The 22,977-nt window shown below is 41.1% G+C and overlaps 1 protein-coding gene across 4 annotated transcripts in view; it reads right to left on the reverse strand.

The window, feature by feature from the left end:
- FMNL3 (formin like 3) overlaps positions 1-22,977 on the reverse strand; it is an 88,201-nt gene that overhangs the window by 41,201 nt on the left and 24,023 nt on the right. For all 4 annotated transcript variants that reach the window (XR_015795696.1, XM_088138117.1, XM_007421242.4 and 1 more), the window contains exons 2-4: positions 5,749-5,832; positions 3,998-4,078; positions 3,077-3,153 (exon numbers count right to left, since the gene is read on the reverse strand). Coding sequence is in view for 3 of the 4 variants with exons in the window: in XM_088138117.1 (XP_087994243.1) it covers positions 3,077-3,153; positions 3,998-4,078; positions 5,749-5,832 (242 nt within the window). In the remaining variant the exon portion in view is untranslated. The remainder of the gene's footprint in view (positions 1-3,076; positions 3,154-3,997; positions 4,079-5,748; positions 5,833-22,977) is intronic.

The raw sequence follows: 22,977 nt of genomic DNA on the forward strand, positions 1-22,977 counted from the left end.
TGTCCTTGCACACTCCCTTCTCCCCCAGAGAATTAGAGCCTGTTCCCCCCGTGCCCAACCCTATCCCCATCTTAATCATATCCTCCTAAAGTCTTTCTCTCCCAGTGATTCTGCTGTGTCCAAGTCAGGGACACGCTCCAAGTTATATTCTTATCATGGTTGTTTCTTTTTTAAAACAAACAAAGCCACTCAACATTCTGTACCAAATTATCCGATTCCATTCCCAGAAATGTTGAATTCCGTGGCTAGTTGGTTATGGAAATTAAGCCATACTAGGCAAATCACGTGTTTATGGGGAATCCTGGGAGTTGAAGTCCACACTTCTTAAAGTTGCCAAAGTTGAGAAACACTGGTCTATATGATCTATCTGTATCTATCAAAAGGCACAGAACTTTCAAAACCACCGGAAACTCCACTGTGGGTAACTAGCATGGACCGTCCCAAACGGAGGGGCCTTTGTTTATCCAGCCTTAACCCTTTTATGTACATAACAGGAGCACAACAGAGATGGAAAGTAGGATGATCACAGGGTGGTCCCTCTTATACTTTGCACCATGAAGGAAACAATTGGTGGATGGGAATGACACATCCAAAAGAAAAGTTGAAATGTATTGACTGTTGTTCTGCTCAGCCAACATAGATTTCTGAGCTTTCTCTTGCGGAAGAGATGCTGGCCCAGTTATTCTTGTCTTCTCATTATAATGTTTGGTTCTGAGTGCAGAAAATGTCCCATAAATAACTTCCATGACTCACTCTTAGGAAGCAGAAAAGATTTACATGTATCTATTTTCAGTAAAATCTGCACATATAATTTTTTTCTCACTCTTGTATAGGAACCAGAGCATGAAATATTATTCCAATAAATCATTGTACAGTACTTTGCCATTTTTCATGCCATTTAGCACAACGTATCATATTTGTCATCACAATAAAGCCTGCATCATCACTGTTGCCAATAACAATTAAAACTTGACATTTATAATGCCATACTTCCCTAATTGAGGGAATAATTTCTATCTACTGTGACATTAGAGCGGAGACTGTTTGCTTCAACATGGTCCGGTAAACTCTTAAAAAACAGTTTTCAGCTATCTCCATGCATTCTTTCTCCTTGACCAGTGCTTTGACAAGCAAAAGGAAGAGGTCACCATTTGGTGCCAGAAAATTATTTTTTAATAACATAGTGGTGCTTTGGGGGAGAAAACTTTCTCCCCTTCCGGGTGCCTGGGAGAAAGAAACACTGTGATAATTAATTGCAAGCCTAGCTTTCTTGACCACAATAAACAGTCCTGGCAGAAGAGTCCAAACTATTTCTATAAAGGGCTGATTGTTACAGCACTTTTAACTTTCATTGTCCATATTACAGGCTACATGGCAAATTTTCCATCCCATTAAATAAAATTAGTAGCTTTGGAAGAGAGTTGGTATACTGGTTAAAGAGCAGTATGGAGTGAGGTACAATGATTAAAGACTTGGATTAAGATCAGAAAATTCCAAATTCATCTTCCCATACAGGCTGAGTGAACAGTGGGCTGGTCCCTGTCTCTCAGCCCAATTCTACCTTTCAGCACTGAGCTGGGGATAATATGGCTGAATCATACCTCTAGCAGTTTCTAGGCTATGAAAAAGGATGTCCTTATTTTTAAGGAGCTTCTAAGGTCCTTTTTTCCTTACTGGCATATTCCTCAAGAATGGGCAGGTGGAGTACACATACATACTGTAGTTCTGAGCTCCTAGAGAAACATGGGATATATTGTAAATGTTGAAGATAAAGAAATAAAAACTTCACATGACCTGGCTGGCTACCTTGTTTGGATTGTTCAGCTGAACACAGTAGTTTGGATTTCCAGATTTTAGTCCTTTGTGTCCATAATTCACTATCTACTATAATTCAGATGATGTGGGGCAGGGGGGATCTTTAACGCTGCACCCTGTGCTTGCAGAACAGTTGAGTCTTGACTTAATGAAGAGTTTTGGAATAGAAAGCCTGAATGGGCTCTTTTCTGACACTGTATGCACCACGATTCTCACCAGAAATTCACCCATGCACCCCATTTCACTGGATGTAAAATATTTGACTCTGCCCCACACTCCTAGCATTTGGCAATCCCTCATCCCTTTCTGATTCCTGAATCTCACACCCCATGTTACTGTTTGTTCAGTCCTCACCAAGGGGCTTTGCTGACTAAGCGTCACCCTTGGGGTCAGTTCCAGCCAACCTGAGGAATTCCCACCCAACCGTGCCCAGAATCCAAGGACAGGAACAGTTCAGCTTCCTGCTCTTGTTGGTGTTTCCCTTCCAGCTGGAACCAGGACAGGTGGGAGACAGGAACACATTTCCTAACTCTCCATAGCAGGCTTGCAAACCTTTTAGATAGGATAGGAATTTCTCTGGTAGGCTGTAGCAATCTAGACACAAAATTTAGGGAGTAAGGAAGACAAGGGATGAAATCAGCGTTTCCCTGTTCAAAATACTGCACTTGAATGGGAAATGGCTCCTATCTTAAATCTGTCTTCTTGTCAGACAGAAGGGCTGCTTTGAAGCTATAGCACAGGAAGAGTTCAAGTCAGAAAAGACCCAGATTAACTTTCTTCCTTCTGACAACCCATCTCCTGGCTGGGTTCTCACAACACACAAGTTAACAAAACATAATTGTGGTGTTCACATAGAATACTATGCCCTCTCCCCCCAAATAATCCTTTTTTTAGCTTAATGGGAGGGCTTAATTCACACAATATATTAAAACATAATATCTCAGAAATATCGAACCATAATCTATAAAGTCTAATCTGGTACGTTGTGCAAACCCAGCAATCACCTGTATTATAGTTTAGGCTTGCCCACTAATGAGCATTAACTGCTATTCTGTATTTAGAGACCAACTTGAATGTACGAAGAACTGTGTGGATCAGAGCAAAGTAAGGATTTATGCAATCCAGCAGCCAGAGAGAAAATACCCTAGCCTTGTGGGAGAACACACAACATCAAATGTCATGCCTACTCAAGTGGCACTCTCTCAGACTTCAACGTGACACATGATACACTTGTTCAAAAAGTTGGTTAACAATAACTTACCCAATGTGATTAGTCCTTAGAGAGATTTCCAGCTCCCTTAGCACTTTGGTGGATTCCTGCACTCTCCGACGGAACTTCTGTAAGCATAAAGAACTCCCTGTTCTAACAGTATTCAGTGCAATCACTCTGTTTATTTTACAAATGAACCATGATTTGCAAGGACAGGATTGACCATCAGGTTAAGTATGCTGGCATTTCCTTTTCCATCACTCTTCATATCCCCCTACTTCATTATTTATTAATAATAAAAAATAATCATTTTAATAATTATTTATTAATACCATTTAATAATTATTATTAATTACCGCCCAGGGTCCCCCATTGTGGGGAGATGGGCAGGGACAAGCCTACTAAATAACTAAATAAATAAATTATTAATACCATTTATTATAGATTTTGGAAAAGAGGATGTGTCTAACCATTAACAAGATGGATATGTCCATAAGTCAGAAGGATTTGGGCTTGATTCAATGGTAACTATCTTTTTTTTTTTTTTTTTTTTGAGAAAAAATAAAATAGCTGCTGCTGCTGTTAAGCATGGCCTGCACTGTGGAGGTTCGGAGGTGGTTCTGAGTGGCACGAAGGCCTTGTGTGTAGTGCCCACCGAGTCCCATTTGCTTGTTCGGCATTGCCAAGTTGCTGCCTGCCCAGTGGGTTAGTAGATAAATCACTGCAACTTGTGGGTTGTAGGGTATATTTATTTTTTACAGTTACAACTGTATATTCAGTAGCTTCCACTATAATGACTCCTCCCTTACACTTGATTGGTTTTCATAATGTTCTGCTTGGGCCAATGCACAGCTAATGCTTTAGTGAACCATAAAGTGTGGGGGAGGGGAGGGGAGGGGAGGGGGAAAGGTTTCTTTGGTCACCATCCTCCTAACACTGGAAGCCATTTTAAAGAAGACTTTTAAGGCTTACCTTCCGGGTGACTCCTGGATCGAGGAAGCTCTTCAATTTCTGGATATATGTGTGAGGTGGATTCTTCACTTGAAACCTTTCCTGGTCCATGTTGGGGAGGAAAAAGAAATGGAGGGAAGGGATGGAGGGAATTATTGGGTATGCAAGAAGTCTTTGAAGGCCAGCACTAGGGATTTGTTAACCCAGAAGCCTCCCTCAGTATGTGAAGGAGAGCGCTCACTTGTACTGAACGCACGCCAGCCAGGGACTCAACTTAGGTTCCTACTAATCCAAATAGCAGATGCTTCTTTATGGCTGCTTCCCTAATAAACCTGAAAGGAAAGCCATTTTCAGTTTGCGCTCCACCCGGATATTTTCTGCTCTGGCTCCTCAATAGCCCTTTTCTTGTGCTCACATGCTAGAAAAGTCTATCCCGCTGATTTCAAGGCGGTAAGAATAGGCACAATTGTTCTGCATGAGTTTTACTTCTAATGCACAGGAATATAGGATCAGGTTGTAAATAACCAACCTGAAAACCATTTTCTTGCCAAAGTTGTGTTCTTTGCCAAATGAATTAATGGAGTTTGGGCACTTAGTTCTTAAGTTGCTGCTATTATTGCAAGATGAAAGGCCTTCAGGTACGAGATTGGCGAGCGTATTAAATGTCCTACATTGGGCTTTAATCGTCCACAGTGTCAGCCTGATCCTGACAGCCTCCTCTAATTCTATGGACAAATATTGCCCATATACGTGTGTGTGTTTGAGCACAGCAGTTCTTTACAGGATTTGTTTTCCTCCCCAGGTGGTTTTCCCCTGACAGCACATCTCATGAAAGGCAATTTTCCTTTAAAAGAACCCAAGAATTATCCCAGGGATTCTGTGCCCATGTACTGCTCTTGAGAAAAGTTTCTGGGCTGTAGCACACAACCACTTTTCTTGGCCAAACTTCCCCAGTTTTTTTTTTTTTTTTTAAAGGGAAATAAGGGAAGTATTAGCAGTGAGTCCTGTCGGGTGGTATCTCACGGATACCCCATGAAAATGCCAGGCCTCTCTCGTGTCTTTTAAGTGTTGTGCTTTATAGTAATGTTTCTTAAACTTTTTTCTCTCAGGACCCCTTCCCACTTTCAAAAATTATTGAGGACCCCCAAAGCACTTCTGTTTGTATGGATTATATTTATTGATATTTACCATATTAAAAACTAAAATTGACATATTCGCTGCCACTATGCATCTCACAATTGTTTGATGGGATTTTACTATTGTATTATTTTTCAGCATAGGCTGGCAACTAATTTTGATTTTGCAGAACCCTGAGAGGGTCTTGGGGGACCCGCAGGGGTCCTCAGACCATACTTTGAGAAACGATGCTCTACAGAATATCAAACTGACCAAAATTGTCCAGAGTTTAAAAAGCACAGGAGCTATAAGTGAAATTAGGTTTTTTTCTCAGTTGGTCTGTAAAGGGGTTCTACCTGGATCAGGTATAGAAGTTTCCCATTGTTCACAGGGATAACAGAGGGACTATTTTCTCTCTCTACACACACACACACATATACATATATGCCAAAAACTTCAGCAGCCATGTATAAAGAGTGCCTTAAGATAAGGAGATGTTGCCTGCTCTTTTAAAGGAAGTCAAAGCCCTGTAGATCAAGGGGACCAAATGCTGTTTCTGGCAACAGTCCTCTTGCCTGAGTCATCAGCTGATGTGCCCTGACATGTCTTGTCCCTTTCATGTTGGCAAAGTCTCTTTCTATCTCCAGCCCTCTTACCTGGTCGCAAATAAGGTCCCATTTCTTCTCGTTGTCATATTGCCGGAGAAGACGGGCCTTGTCAGGAGGGAGATTCATGGAGCTCTGTGGAAAGAAGCAGAGGGACAGATAGTAGAGAGGGACACCAAAATTGCCTTCTGAGTCCTGGAATGCATCTTCGAGAGAAAGAGGAGGATTGGATGTGTTGTAGGATGTATGGGTTACTGTTCACATTCTGCAATGGGCTGCTCCTGTGATGGGCAGGGTTGGCAGACTCTCAAGACCCATCTGGACTGGATAGCAGAAGAATGTACTGAATTGTCTAGAATCCAGAATTAAATCGAAACAGAGCGCATCCAGGCCAATAGCCTTCAGTGTCCTTGTGCAAGGATCAGACTTTTGTTACAAGCTACAACTTTTACTGTGCCGTCCTGCACCTCTCTGTTTGGAAGCAAAGCTCACTGAGTTCCCTGGGATGTCCCAGGTGACTGCAGCTCAAACATGTCATTTTATAAAATATGGGGGGGGGGTATTTTTTAACCCCCAAGCTGTCTCCCCCCTCCCCCCAAAATTAATTTCTCCTGTATGTCCCTAACCAAGTCTTTTTCTGAGGCTTGCTCCAATGCCTACCACCAAACAAAGGGAGGTTCTAACCACTGGGTCAGGGACTTTGGGAGGAGAGGCAGCCTGCTTATGGGACTGCTTTCCTAGGCAGCTTTGCTAGCTTTTTTTATCCATTGATTTGCATTCATCTACTGAGGTTATACGCTACTCACTCACTGACAATTCTGAATGTACACTGATCTGACATCCATAAATCTGCACATTTCTCAGCATCCAGTGACAAATTCTTTATTCCCCTAAGCTTCCTTAAATAAATTATGTCCTCTTCAACTTCTCTGTTTTAAAATCTGTGTTTTCACTCTAAAGTTGTTTTCTGTTTTGTTTTGGATACCTTTTGTGTATACTCTGTCTGTCTGTCTATCTATCTATCTATCTATCCATCCATCTGACAGCCAGTGTAGTATCATGGTTAAGGCGCTGGACTCAGACTGAAGAAACCTGACCCCCACCATGGAGTTCATGGGATTATTTTAGGCCAATCACTCTTTCTCAGTCCAACCACCTTCATAGGGTTGTGGTGGGGATAAAATTAGGGAAGGCCTCATGTATATTACCTGGAGCTCTGTAAAAAAAAAAAAAAAGTTGGATACAAATGCAATAAAAAGATAAGGTGGATTGATGGCTTATTTTGTATTTGTATTATCTTATTAAATATTTATTATAAGTTGCCCAAAGAACTCAATGTTACGGAGTTGCAAACAAACATCTATAAGCCGCCCTGAACTGTGAAAAGAATGGTCGGCATTCAAACATTCTAAACAAACAAACATTTTGTCTTCCACTTCCTTCCTCCTCTGTTTGTTCCGATCCTAGAAACATCGGGTTCCAACCCTGGAACATCTGTTCTGTTGTCAAAGATACTGGAAGTGTTCCGCCATCAGAACAGATCATTCCAACTTTACTGGAGTGCTCTGACCTCCCCGTGGACAGTCCAAACTGGAATGGAGGCAAGAACAACACATGACAAGATTAGACCCCTTCCAGTAAGGTCATTCCATGCCCCAAAATGGGACACTTTTGATGAGGTCAGAACAGGCCATACGAAGATGATGACAGATGGAATTGTTGGAGGGGGGATGGAATGTTTTGACCTTGAAAGAGCCAGGCTGGTCCAGCACATCTGGAAGGAACCAGGTTGGGGAAGGCTGGCTTCTCATTTCTCTTTCCCTTTCAGGATGATTTCTGCATCAGAGAACAGCCTCCTGGGAGAGGAAAACCTTCCATCTTTTCCTTCTATTTATTTTATTCTACTTTATTCTATTATTTTTATTTTGCATCTTCATCTCTGGTCTAAATGAATAGCATAGATATGATAGCTTTAGGGCTTAGTAAGAAATAATAACCAAAATGAGAAAGACAAATGAAACTGCCTTACAGTATTCTGAATCACGCCATTGGTTCGCCTACCCATTAATTTGTGCTATGCGTAGAAACTCTTCTTCCCACCTTGAAGGCTTCAAGCAGGGTTTTCTCCCAGGACCTAACAATCTGAAATAATTATAACTGAGGACTGCTGTGAATCCAACCTGTCGCTTTATTATCCAAGTTTGTTTGTTTACATTATGGTAGGAAGTGAACTGAAAGTAATTTGAAAAGAGAAGGATGTTTCTTACATCTGCACTCTTTCCACTCTTGTACTTTCTAGTTGCTTCATAAACTAGTATGCCAAAGAAGCTAATCCTCTTCTCAAACCATGCTTACCTTTTTAAAATTAAAATATGCCAAGAGACTAATCCCAGAAAGGAGCCTCTGGTGCTGGGGATAGACTGTTCATATAGGCATGAAAAACAGCTTGAGGTGCTGTCAATGTTGCTGGCTCTAGTTTTAGCAACAGAAGTGAATATGTGTAGCTCAGGGTTGAACTGTGGAGTCCTTGGGGTTCTCTGAGCTTGGTTGTTTGCTTGAAAACATTTCATTACCCGGCAAGGTAACATCTTCAGTGCTAGGCAACTAGCCGGGTAATGAAAAGTTTGCAAGCAAACAGCCAAGCTCAGAGAACCCCAAGGACTCCACAGCTGTCGTTTTCTCCAGATCTTGCTAGATGAAAGAGTGATTTCTTCATGCTTAGAATAAAACTTAGAAGCTTTCCCGCAAAGGTCTGTAGTTGGTGGCATTCAGTACAGCAAAATCAATCCATTCTAAGACTAAGGAAGGTTGAATTTTTTCAGTGCCTTGCCTCATTCAATGGTAGACATTTCCAATGTCTAACTCTGTGTTTGTGTGTCCATGTAGGCCTTCAAGTCACTCTTGATTCTTGCAAACTACAAGGGCAAGTTCATGCAGCTTTCTAGGCAACATTTTCAGAAGTGGCTTGTCTTTGCCTTCTTCCTAGGAATAAGAGTAAGTGACTGGCCCAAAGGTATCCGGTTGGCTTCCATGTAGAACGCAGGACTAGAACTCAGGCCTTCCCACTCCTAGGCCAGCATCTTAACCACTACACCAAATTGGCTCTTGTATATAAATATATATAGCAAGCTCTCCCCGACCCAGGATTTTACAAATCTGTCCTTTTATCAGAAGTTCAGGCATGCTTAATACTATATGGCTGTACGGGAATGACACTAAAACATGTTTCCCCACTCATGTGCAGCCATATTTGTTCCTTCCCACCTTGTTCAGTAAATAACCACATTAGAGAAAGTACAGCATAATGCTTTTAGGCAACAATATGTGCCAGAAGCAGCCTTTTTTTATTTTTCCTACCCAAGGAAGCATTTGTTTTCAGGAAATTACAAAAAAAAAAAAAATCCTAAAAATAAAATCAAACATGACTCACTGCAATACTGTCATGTCCATGTGGTGGTCAGCCTATGATACATTCAGCAACTAAAACAGTTCCAGAGTTTCATACTGACAATGTAAGAAGTAGCTTCTGTATATGTGAAAAGCTAAAAGCTGAAATCATATTTTTGGTTTAGGTTTTCCCTCTTGCAATCCAACAAAACTGAGTTTGTATAAACTTTTAGACTGGTTTCTACTTTGGAGAGGCAGGTGAATAGGCATGATGCTAACAAAGCACTTGTGGGGCCAAGGGAAGACCGCATTTTTGTTGGAACACCACTTGAGTGATTCCAATTAGCATGATTTCTCTTACCTTTTTTTTTTAGAAAGTGGTCTCTCTGGGGTCTAGGGAAGACCCTAGGACAAGACTTTTATATACTATGGGATAAGTGTTAGCAATTGTATTAACATCTCTTATAATCCAAAACATCTCATCTCTAGAGGCTTCCTGTCATATCTCTCTGTGATGTACTTCTCAGACCTTGTTTCTGTTCAGCCTAATGTAGGGTGACACCCTTCCCCTGAAAGTTTTAAAAAGTTGGGGGCTGGGATTCCCAAACTCAAGTTTTTCTGTCGTAAAATAAAGTGTCTCTCTCAACTGTAAATTCAGAGAAAAAGGGATAGCTCAGCTACCTATGAGAATGACTAGAGTAGAATTTTCTGAGGTATGCATTTGTTTTTAGATACTTGCTTCGTGTACACCTGGGGACGCCTGCATCTTGGCAACATCAATCATAAAAAGAAAGCAGAAAGGAGGGCAAATCTCTCAAAGAGTGATGCCAATTTGTTTTGTGTGTGTGCGCTGTACAGGAGCAGCACTGTATTTAATCATCACCTTTCTTCAAGACTGGAATCTCTTTAATTCTGGGATTCACTCATCCTATATAGAATTTGTCTCTAAGAACAGAACACGTAACATTTTTCAAGCATACTGTAGTGCAACTGAATGTGTACAGATTTCACAACCTGTCCCTCAAGCATGCATGAGGGAAACTCTCATGGGGCCATGACACAGCTCCTGGTGGTACAATTAACTTTTCACCTAGCCATGCCATCACTAGACCAGCATTAGTGCCAAATCTTCCAATACAATGTCCTGGTTACAATTCATACCCATAACTCATGATGGATAGAAAGTTCAACCAGGATTTCTAGGGAATTTACATCAGACAGCAATAGTTTTGACACTCAGATGTTTAAGAACAGTGTTAACAAGAAAGCTGTCACTGACTAATTAAACTGCTGAGCTGGAGGCAGCTTGTTGTAAAGGGGTGGATTTGTATAGGAAAAGACTTTGAGCTCAGTGCTGAGAACAACCTTCTCAGCTGAACAAGTGCTCAAAATCAGCTTTAATTTAATCTTCAATCTCTGCCCTACTTTGAGCCACTCTTCATTTCACACCTGAATCTGGTGGGTGGACTGAATGTTCAAAGGGGGGAGGGAAGCAAAGTAGGTCTCACAAGCCTCCATAAAGTCTTCTCAATCCCACCCCAGTACACAGCTGCACTTTATGTTGGTGTTGCTGCAGCATTTATTTGGGCTTTTTAGGCCACATTTGCTAATTAAGGATCCTGTGTGAACAAAGCTTTTGAGGGAGTTCCCACAGATAATACCATCAGCAGAAAATTCTGGTCTCCACCCTTAGGAAAGTGACTGCATTGGGGATGGGTGAAAATAGGTCTCAGATTACAAAGCCAAGTCAAATGACAGAAGCCTTTACATTATGTCATAATGGGTTTAACAAACCTAGTCCTTCAAAGCCCTGAGCATGTCTAATTTTGCATTTTTTAACATGAATTTAAATTTATTAGGGAAAAATCTATATAAAATACACACACTAGTGAAAAGAATGTATAGTATACATTAGAGAAAACAGCTTGCCAAAACTATATACATTAGGAGAACTGTTTGCAAAGTTGCATATATTAGGAAAATATGCATAAAATGCAGAGGAATCTTAGGGCAAACTTCAACAATTCTCAAACCAATAGTGGAAATTGAGTGAACCAAACTTAAAACTGGAAAAATGAGAAACTAGCTGGACAGATTTACCCATCTCTGAATTTTGTTGCCTTTAAGTGTGCATGCACACTTGGTACCATTCACACATTCACCAGTTCCACACCCAGACATTCCCATATATTTTGTGCCCCATTCAAAAACTTGTCAGCCCAATCCTCTACACCAGTGTTTTTCAAACTTGGCAACTTTAAAATGTGTGGACTTCAACACTCAGAATTCCCCAGCCAGCATGCAGCTTGGAGTTGAAGTCCATACATCTTAAAATAGCGAAGGCTGAGAAACCCTGTTCTACACCATAGATACCCATTTCTTCCATTCTATCATTTCTACTACCATACATGTCACGTTAACCTCTCCCCACACAGGCAGGATTTATTTATAGTGGGCAAGCTCCATTTACAAAATGCAGGCTACCTGCCAGATTTAAAAGCCCACAGTCTCTGACTCAGTTGCTCTCTGACTCCTTGGAAATGTAAGGAGGATGGAGTCTCAACAAAGTTGCTTTTGTTCTTATGAGGGAGGAATTAGAAGTGACAAGAGTGGCCATGAGAAGGCATAGGGCCCACACTGCATTCCTAAACTACTCCCAACCCAGCCCCTTCTGGATTTTCAGCTGCCAGTGCTAAAAGCTTCTTTCCCCCTGTCCAATGCAGAACTTTTACATTCAAATGGGTAGAAGGTCCATCTTAGCAGATGACTAAGAAGCATACCCAAAACGTTCAAGTAAAACTACCAGTTACTAACCATCAGTTCTACCTCCATGAACGATTAAACTTTGAAAAGAGAGAAGAAAAAGAAAGAAAAAGACACACACACCCCCACTACGTCTCTGCATCTCTGGCATGCATGTCATCTGCTCTTAATCATTTATAGTACTCCTGTTCCCAACCAACATTGTCCTGCATTGCTAATTTACAGGGAATGAGGAGGAGAGGCTGAAGCTGTGGTATGCAATAGTGGCCACTTATAAGTCAATCTCTTGACCCATAACACAGAGGATGTCTTCCTAACCCTGAAATAGTTCAATCGTTTCTGCAATGTGGGACAGGGAGGCAGAGATATTATGGCTCTAAACAATATAATAAAGCTCTCAGGACTTATTTAATACTTGATCTAGTAAGTAAGGTACCAAAAACTGGGCTTGAATAATCTGTTTTGTCTAAATAAAAATGAAGCTAACAATGCAATGCAACTAAAAATATAATCTATTGTGGATCTTGAAGGCTTTTAAAGAGCAGTTGTGTTTAACTTTCCTCTAAGAGGACAGAAGCTTTGATTAGTGCTCAGGAATTATGTGTTGGCTGTGATAGGAACTCAGCACGGATTTCTCACCTGACCTTGTTTCAAAATGCCTAAGTTTTCTATGAGTTCATTATCAAGATTATTCTCATTGGCATATACCCTAAGTATCACAAAGCCTTGATGTTTCCTGTCTAAACCAACTTCCTGTGGTTCATTAACCACAGACGTGGAAGAGCACTGTCGCTTCTTTCCTGAATTCATAAGCTAACCATTCTGGGGAAACACACAGTCTTCCCCTCCCCTCCTCTTTGAGAGCCCTTCTGCCCTGACAATGCATGAGATGCATCTCAGAAGCAGCACCTGAAACCCGCTGGACAAAATCACTTTTTAAAAAATAGAAAAAAAACTTGGATCCATTCTTAGAAAATGGACATAACTTGGGCAAATCAAACTGTGTTTCTTGGCATTGATTCAGGAATGCTAATCAGTCAGCAATTTCCTATTCAAGTACAGGACCCTTGGTCAGGCTGCAATGTGACTCCAGCAACTGACAGCCAGTGTTAAATACATGTACATCTTTGCCACCTTCTTTTATGAGAGAAATGGACTGAACATCAAGCTCCTACACTTTTCTAGAAGTTCTGATAAGCACTGTGGACCAAAAAAGGACAACTGGACAGATTTTTGATTACACATAAATGTCCAAATATCTCCTTGTTATGGCAAGATTTGCTCAGACATTGTACTCAGCCCATGTTATTGCTGGAATCAAGAACATCAAAGCAAGCCACATGGTCCAACCTCTTCCTTAGAATTAGATTCAAACCTTGACTTCAATGGACCATCAGAGCAGTCCTTTGTGACATATCAGATTTCATTTCCTGAATTAAAAAGAAAATGTCCAGTGTGGATCAAACTATTATGGTCTCCTATTAAAGGTATTTATGATCAAGTTATCAAAATGTACAGTATTCACAAAAATCTAAATCCAAAACATTTATAAGCAAAAATACCAATGAGATGGAATATGCATTATTTTCCAAGAATGTTAAATATCTGGAAAAAATGAAGGAAGATGGGTCTAGGATAATGTTGGTAGGAGATATGATCAACTTCAGTCTCAACACAAGGTTATATAAAATTTCAATGTCAGTGATATTTAACTTCCTGCCGGCAGAAATATTTATATAATCAAATTACGATTTCTAAGAGAGGTCTTGCTACACAAGATGATATAATGCATATACTTGGAAGTATTCAACTGGCATTTTTAATAAGATTAATTGGAGGATTTTCTGAATGTTATTCACTTTCACTGTCTCTTTAAGGATAAGTGGCTGAAGAAGTTTCACAACCAACTGTAAGCTTACTGATTATAATAAATCTGTCAGATAAGCAGAAGATTCTCCCCAAATCCTGGAATGGATAATAATAATAACAACAACAACAACATCTGTCTATCCCAGCTCCTTGGGAAGGACTCGATAGGTGGATAAAAATGCCAAATCCAGGCTAAACGTCTGACTGACTGCGCGACCAACAATAAAAATAATTTATTAAATTTATATGCTGCTCAACTCCCAGAGAGCCTGGGAGTAGCATGAATATCAAAACTGACATACTTTATTAGAATTCATGAAGGAAAACAGCATTAAAACATGTTTTATTCAGTTCTGGAATGATGAATACTGTGTAATGGAGGTGCTACCCCATGTGTTCTGTAACAAGGGTTGGGTGGTCATGATGTTATGATGTAATAGGAAAGCATTAAACCCACGAATAACCAAGTTGTCGTTCCGTGACAGTGCAGACAGTAGGTCAGTTCTAAGCACGGATTACCTGATATTATAATTCAGAAATGCACCAGTGCTAAGAGAACAAGAGAGGGTTTGTCTCTTATTTCCCTAGGTGAAATCTGAACACGGCTGCAAAATGATAAAAGATAATATAGTTGTTCTATACTAATAACTGAAATACTGATAAATTATGGAACATTCGATTTGCCATATGGAAGACTTATTTTCTAGAAACAGCTGAAAAGCCAGACAACTGGCTAGCTGGGAAGCAGCGCAAGAACAACAGACTAGAAAGAAGACGATTTATCTCTATGCGGAACCTCTGCTTTCAGTTATTCAAAGGAAAGCACGTTCAACTATTAAAAATTGGAGGGGGGGAGAAAAAATTAGAGACATATGACTGCAGTCAGCTGCTCTTGATAGACCACCAGATGTATTTATTTTGTGGAGCATTTTCTGGCAGAAAAATTAAATCAATCAATAAAAACTTGGGATTATAGTGATATATTCCTTTAAAACTGCCTTCCCCACCCTGGCCCAGGAACTACAATTCCCAGCTTGGCTTTTGGCGTTCTCACTGGGAATTTGTGGAATCATAGTCCCAATGTACCTGGAGAGAAAAGCCGCTTTAATAGTTGCCAATCCTCACGAACTTTAGCAGAGGTCAATCCAGGAATAACTATTCTTACATATTTTTAAAATGTCTTTAAATTCTTTTAGCATTACTTTTAACTGTATGTAAAGTTCTCTTAGGGTATAGCCAGATAACAGCTTGATAGTGTAACCCCCATACCTTGAGCTAGCAGAAAAGTATGCTGGCATAAAATTTGTTGCCCCAACAGCCACCCCCTATTATACTGCAGTAATGAGGACAGTGAATGGTACTGTCCTTCCAAGCTTCTTGCGGACAAGTTACAGAAAACGACTGGTAGGTTCTTCTGACTTCGTTTACCTTCCCAACAAGTGTTACCACCAACTGCTCTCCTTACCCGGAGGTAGGTCAAGGCCAGGTGAGTGTAGGGAGAGGCTTTGAACAGCCGATGCAGCTCTTTGTCAAATCGCGCCCCCCCCAACAGATCACAGGTACAGAAGTGTTTGGTCCCTGTGACCTGTCAGAATAATAACTCAAGCACTGAACCCCTGGAGGAGGAGCACAGGAGTCTTCCTGATGTCTTGAGCATTAGGAGAATGCCCTCCTGTTTCACTCCCTGCCCCTCAGCATTGCCTGAGACCTGTCAATCAGCTAAGAGGCAGAGATGGAGGATGAAGCTGGACAGGGGTATCACCCGAGGAAGCAATCAATGATGCATGAGCTCCATCCACGACTATGGCCATGGCCAGCAGCACCCGGGATTAGCTCATGGAATAGAAAAAATGACATAAGAGGAATCAAAGTGGCATTCCCACACTCATACTCAAACAATAAACAGTACGGCCACGTGGAACCCTTTGTTGGCATAAGCGGTGAAAAATCCATAACGCCCAGCAACAATATAGCTGTCGGAATTCCGCAGCACTCTTTCCCAGTTTAAATCAACCTTCTGTGCAGCGCAGGACTAGTGCTCTCTAAAGGACACTCTAATCCTGTTTTTTATACACAAGTCCAGTGCTCTTTTAAAAGAGTGATAGATAGATAGATAGATAGATAGATAGATAGATAGATAGATAGATAGACAGACAGACAGACAGACAGACAGACAGACAGACAGACCAAAATGAACATGAAAGGCATTGCCTAGTGGCACTGAGCACGCCCAGAGTGACCTAAAGTCACCAACAGAAACCAGGCAGATCTCAGCACCTGACTGTATCATCAACCTCATCACTGACGTAGCACACTAGATCATGTCCACAGACAGCCATATGGACATAGCCACAGACTTTGTGTCAGAAGACAGAAAACTGGAACAACTAAAGATGGCTTTAAGCTTCCTGTGCTTTAGCTTGTGGATGAGGCAGCATCATGAAGATGTGTCCTGTGAAAATGGTTACTGGGATATGTACATGCCATGATTAGTAAGAGGTAAGGATGAGCCTTCAATGCTCTGCCTGAATTTGGGTGATGCTGATACCTGGGGGAGTGGCTGCTGCATAGAGCATGACTACAGATATGGTCCTCCTTATTCTCATCCACTCAATCTATATAGGGATGTGAATCTAATTTGAATATGTCATATCAGCAATTGTATTAGTCAACAATAAAAAAAGGGTCTAGGGGCATAAAACAAAAATTAAACCATGGTTATATGGGAGTAGGGACCTAGTATGGTGACTTGGTTTTAATAAGGGCCATTTCAGTTGAATAAGTCTGAAGTACCTCCAACACAGACTCTGTCCTGTAAGTCATTCCAGTGGAGCTTGGATGTATACCAAGAACTGCTGACCCCCATCAGCACATCCGGATTACTGGAATTCCCAAATTCACTTCCCATGCCAAGTCCTGGAAGGGTACAATAGCATTCTAACTTTTTCCTAATTTAGCTTTGGAGAGAGGATTGGGGATTATCCCCATAATTATCTAGTGCATTAGAAGTGTTCCAGTGAAGAGCAAAGCCAGCATCTCTCTCTCTCTCTCTCTCTCACACACACACACACACACACACACACACATTCCTCCTCTCTTCATGAGTTTAGTGCTTGAAAATGGCAGGTGGGCAATCAGTCCTGGATGCCATAAGCACTTGAAATCCAGACAGCTCCCTAATCACCTCCTTAACTTGGTACTGAAGAAGGCAGTCAGGACCTTTCTTGCTCTTTGGAAGTTCAGCTTGACTTTTGAGATGAGGTTCTTTATCCTTCCGCCACTGGAAGTGGGAAAGGGTTAGACAGCACCATGTATTTTGGGCTGGCACCCAAGAACTCTTCTCATTGAGGCACGCTCTTGTTCCCACTGGTGCAGAGAAGGGTCTCTGGAATTCCACAAAAAGCTGGTACAGAGTTTCCAAATCTAACATGTAAGACTGCAATTACCACAATCCCCACCGAGGCCTCTTGGAGAATGCCAAGTTACTAAGGCTAAGGGAACAGCTTCTCCTGTTGCTTGCTTCAGCTGTAAACTGACATAGTAAATAAGAGAGAAAGCAGAGAAGTGGGTACAGGGAGATGTATACTAAAGCCTGTTTATGTTGGAAGGAGAGGGCTGATGACACCTCTCCCAGTTAAATGGGTGAAATACATAATGGGGCAGCAAACTATGGGAAGGATCCAGATTGAGCCCCTTGACACACAGTGACCTATACCTACAACAGTGGAGAGGCCAACTTTCTGATGCTTGAGGGCCACTTAACTTTTGGAGGAACAAAAGACCACAGCAAGTGAAATGAGGCTGAAAAGTCAGCGGGGCTCTTGTTTTCACCAGGTTTTAGGGTTTCTTGTTTTAAATCATGCTGTGTCTATTTTAAGATTTATGCTATATGTCTGTGTGTTTTTCACTTCACAATGGTAAGAAACTATTCTCAATTTTCAGCAATCACTTGTCAGAAGGGACTCCGAAAGTTCAAAATGGTGGTTCAACAGCTACAGATGAAGCCACAGATGTCCCACCCTTGCACTCCCAACTGTAAGGCACAATTTCTTTATTGCACATCCAGGCAATGCTGATTTGCATCATCAGCCAATTGAGCTTCTGAGATTATGTGAATCACTTCTGACTAGCATGTATTCAGAACTCTGTGCCCGCAACCATTTCAGTCAGACATTCTGCAGAAGTTTCAGGCAGCTGACTACTAAAGTATATCTAAGTTTCTGAGAATGCTATGATCCAGTCCCTAATGTCACTGTGGAACATCACACCAAGTTCCTTCCCACCAGCATCTGGGAGCTCCTCCAGTTTGACTATCTCTTTTAAAATCAAGGAGCAAAACCAGCAGTGGCTAGGCCAAGGATCGTTTGTATTTTTTTTTAAAAAGCCCCATTGAAGAAAAGAAAAAAGAGCGTGGGCGAGAGGAAAAACAAAAACAGAGCAGCAGATGGTTACTTTTTTTCAGCTTGCTTTTTAAAAATGGGGAAGGGAAGGGAGGGAGAATTGAGAATTCCTGTTCAGCAGAGACAGAAACTGTATTGTTACGAAACCGTGTTACCCGAGAGGTAACAGAAAGACATGGGCTGACCAGCTGACATTCTGGGATGGGAAGTTGGTTTTTTAAGGAAGAAATGGCTTGCAGAAAAATAACTATATATTTTTAGTTGTCCAGACTTCCTAAATCATGAAGTTACATTAACGCAGATGCCTGCCTGCTTGCCTGCCTGCCTGCCTGCCTGCCTGCTGAACATCTCTAATAAAAGGCAAAAATGTTGTCGGGCATAATTATTGAGCCTTGTCTCCACACCTACTTAGACAGGATCTTGCCCCAGACAAAAGAGACCTAAACCCCTGCCACTTAACAAACTGGAACTGATCCACTTTGGAGCATCTCCTGGAAGAGAGACACACCCTTCAATGGAAGGCAACAGGCAAGCAGAGTGGGAATGACCTGGGAAGAGCAGAATGGCTTCCAAGAGAATCTCAGGCAATACAACAAAGAAATTACAAGGGAGTTGGATATTTCATTGCTCAAATTATACTAAGCTACTGTGAGAGGTACTGTGGTGTGGTGGTTATGGTACTGGGAGAACAAGACTGAAGTCCATCTCAGTCTGGAAGTTCATCTCTTTCTCTCTCTCCCCCTGCTCTGGGTAGAGAAGAAAAACTGGGAGGAGGAGGAGGATCAAAGGAAACTGACTTTGAGCTCATCCTCACATCCCCCTAACTATGGCACATGTATGCCCTGGTAAACATTGTTGCACCACATGTTTTCCTATCAGCAAGTGATGCCAGATGGGAAGGGAAATGAAGTCAGGATAGTCCATCATTTGATTTCCTTACCATGTCCTGCATTAAAAATGTACAACCATCCTCATTACTAAGCCAGAATAAAGCTGGGCAATGAGGACAAGCTCAAGTATGCTGGCCCACTTCCCTGCCAGCTCTTAGACTGGGGAAAAGCACTTTAATGGTGGTTGTCCGGCTGTGTCCTTAAACGTCTAGGAGCAATTGCTGGGAGGTCTGCAGGGATCACATCTCCCCAGCATTTCAATAGGTCTCCTTTGTCCTATCCCAACTATCGTAACATGCTGGCCACATTCAGGAACATTTGAATTTCTCTGTAGTTATTTGTTACTACACACTTGAAATTTTTATCTTTTCGTTCTGAATCTGAGAGTCTCAGCCCAGTGTCCTATGTGCAGGGAAGAGATGTGCTCAGAGAGAAAAGAATGATCAAGATTGAAAGAGGAAGATAAAATGTAGAACAATTTTAGTGGACATAAAAATGGTTTGGGAAATGAAAGGAAAAGACCAAACTCCATCAGAGAGAATGGCATAAAAATAAAAGTGATGAAATGGTTTGGAATGAAACTAAAGCAAGGGATATTTTGGAAAGCCACATGGGAATTATAGTGAGATGTCAAAATATGGAACTGACACAAGAGCTACCTTGTCTGAGAAAAAAACAATGAAAAGGAAATCATACATGCTGTGTGTGAGAGAGTGAAGTTGGGGCTGCTCTCTGTGCTTGGGAAAAGTAGCTGCAGCCAGGCAGAAACGCTTCTCACCCCGTTTCCCTCATTTCCCTAACTCAAACTTTACTCACGAGCATCCAAGCCAGCATTCCAGCTGCCTGTGATAACTGAGCCACACCCTGACGTTTTCAAGGACATGCAGACGTCCAGAGGCAGCCTCACCCCACCCAGGCCCTTAGCGTAGACAAGCAAATGCTAAGGCTGAGTGGGGGGGGGTGTAGGAGGAAAGGTTATAAGCAAACGGCATACAGACGGGGAAGCAGAGGCAACATCTGAAGACTGGCAGCTATTACAAACAGGCAAGAGGACTATCATTCAATTGCCAGGACCACAAGTTATGGGGAGCAGCACATCCTGGTGGGAGTCCTGCCGGGAGCTTTGCCGGGAGCTCGGTAGCAACTAGAAGAGGAACAACCACATTGAGACAGCCCCTCATCCCAACTAGTCCAAGAACCTTTGGAAGGAGGCAAAGGTTGTATGCCACTTTACAGACTTACAGACTTTTGCTTGAACTAAGTATTAAAGGACTGAGTATTGGACATATTTGCATGGCCACATCACCTTGCAGACGTATAGACTTTTGCTTGAACTAAGTATTAAAGGACTATTAGGCATATTTACATGGTCACATTAAAGGACTGAGTATTAGATATATTTACATGGCCACAAGTCCTAGAAGGGTGGGAGAGCAACAGTCTGTTGTTGGGGAAGGTGTGCACTGCAATGAAGCACTGTGTACAGATTTGCTATGCTGTGGTGTGTCCAGTCCTTGGAAAGCAAAGAACCCTCACACTGTGATAACACTGAAAAATGGTAAGGCAGGCTTAGATGGTATAACTGATGAATATTAAAATATGGGTATATTTTGCCCACAGAATGGCTGCGCAACTGATTTAACATGTATGTGAAGATTGCACCTGTGCCTGGTGACTGGAAGAATGCCATTATTGTTCCTTTATTCAAAGGGAAAGGTTGCAAGAGTGAATGCAAAAACTTCAGGGGAATTAGTTTGTTAAGCGTGCCTCGGAAAGTGCTTGGCAAAATTCTGATTGAAATGCAACAGGAATATTTGAAAAGTGTAGTGTAGGTGTGCAGATCACAGTTTTGCTCTTTAAAGCAAACTTGAGAAATATATGGATGTGAGAAAGTAAAGTTATTGTATGTTTGTTCATTTAAAAAAGCATACGATGAAGTGAACAGGCTGAAATTAAAGAATGTTTTGAGTGAATATGGAACCAAATTCATATGGCTGAATGCAGTAAGAGCAGCATATGACAGAAATCATGAGTGAGAATGGAGTACTCAGCAAGTGGTTCAGCACTGAGCAGGAAATAAGACAAGAATTTCTGATGTCCCTTTGGCTGTTTAATGTACTTATGGATAAATATATAAGGAATGCTTGTGGTAACATTAGAAGTGTGTTGGCTGGGGACAGGAATGGGAGTGTAGCTGTACATGCAGGTGATACTATGTTGTTGGCTAAAAACCTGAATAATTTGCAGCAAATATCAGATTGTTTGTGTGATGTAACAAAAAGTATGGATCTGAAAACGTATCAAAGACCAAGGGACAAAGAAAACTGAGTGAACAATTGTAAGTTGTATATAAATGCTGAAAAACTAGAGCAAGTAGATTAATGTGTACTGAAGAGGGGAGATAGAGAAATTTTAGGAAGTGCAAATATTGGTAGAAAGATAGTCGGTAGTATGTGGTTTATTGTGAGGAATGAGCATTTGTTGAAATAAGTGAAAATGTTGTGTATAAGATTGTGCTTCCACCACTTTGTTATATGAGAGTTGGGGATGTCAGCAGAAACATAAAAACAAGTAAAATGTAGTGGGACTGGTATATTTAAGAAGTATGTGTGGTAAAACCATCGGGTCAAGAATGAATGGCTGCCAAGTGAATGTGGAATGAATTGAAAAGTGAACAACAATGAACGTGAAAGAAGAATGTGATTTAGTCATGTAAAGAGAATGAATGAGGAACAAAGTGCAAAACTAAGAAGAAAGAGTGAATGGTTGAGAGGAAGAGGAAGACTGAGAAGGTCGTGATTGGATGGGAAGGATAACATGCTGAAAAAGAGAGAGGCGAGAACAAAAGGTGATCTATAAATGAGCATACAGATGTGGGGAAACCAAGGGTGGTTTGCAAGAACAGAAGGGCAAGGAGAGGTATCTTAAACGGTGCTGGTATAAATAATAAATTCATTAATTCATTAATTACATAGTAAATAAATGTGTTTCAGCTAGGTTGCCTTTTCTCTTTCTTATCTCAGGGCTTTAATTTATTTGTCTTACTATTTCCTACTCTTTTTCTGCACTTGGCATAATGCTGCTTACCTCAAAAGGGAACTTGCCTTTCCCCAATACTCTATTTTTATATATGTAATAAGTCTTTGTGTGTTACTCTACACAACTGAGAGGTGTAATCCAGAAATAGATTCAGCATCATCAATTGTTTCTGTAGACTCAGCATAAGAAACAAGAGCTAGGCGGAAGCTAAATTAGAACTGAACCAAGAACACTTACATCTATAAAGACTTACAGCCAGATCCTGTAGTTTTGTGTACTAATGTTAAGAATATTAATTCTTTTTAAACATTCAAGGAGCTTCTCATCCTAACACCCACATTTGCAGCAATTCTAAGCACAGAATTGCAGAAGCACCCAAGAGTCTTGGTGGGCAGGGGGGGTTTGCTTTACAATGGTAAAGATACCATTACAATATGCAACTGCAAATATTAAATAATTCATTTAACTTCTATCCCATTCCATCCAAACATTTCAGAATGGCTTAAACGTTTAACAGATTTTCATTAAAAAGTAAAGTCTCCCTTGAGTAAAGTTTGACTCCTAGTGAGTTTATACCATTTTCCTGGCAACAAGATCTTAGTGGTTTTCCTTTGCTTTCTTCCTGGATGTTTTTTCTACTTCCCAAACTTGAGCCCTTGAATTTCTATAAAAGGACTAATCACATACAAGCCTGTTTAGCTTTCTTCAGGATCAGAGATCATCTAGATACAGTACTTCCATCTAAGCTAAAAGAATAAAACAGGAAAATTCAAAGGATTGGAATTTCCTTAATATCAGCGTGTCTATGTTTAGAGACACCCGGCTGAAAACTAAGACTGAAATACAAGGTGACAGAGTAACAAATTGTGGAACTCAGTTTTTTCTAAAATGGGAAAGGAAGCAGGCTCTTAAGAGATATTGGCCCTCTGGAA

Source organism: Python bivittatus, unplaced genomic scaffold, assembly GCF_059951505.1.
Source record: "Python bivittatus isolate LINGU-HERP-01145 unplaced genomic scaffold, Pbiv_v1 ctg000220_np1212, whole genome shotgun sequence".
Classification (NCBI taxonomy): domain Eukaryota; kingdom Metazoa; phylum Chordata; class Lepidosauria; order Squamata; family Pythonidae; genus Python; species Python bivittatus.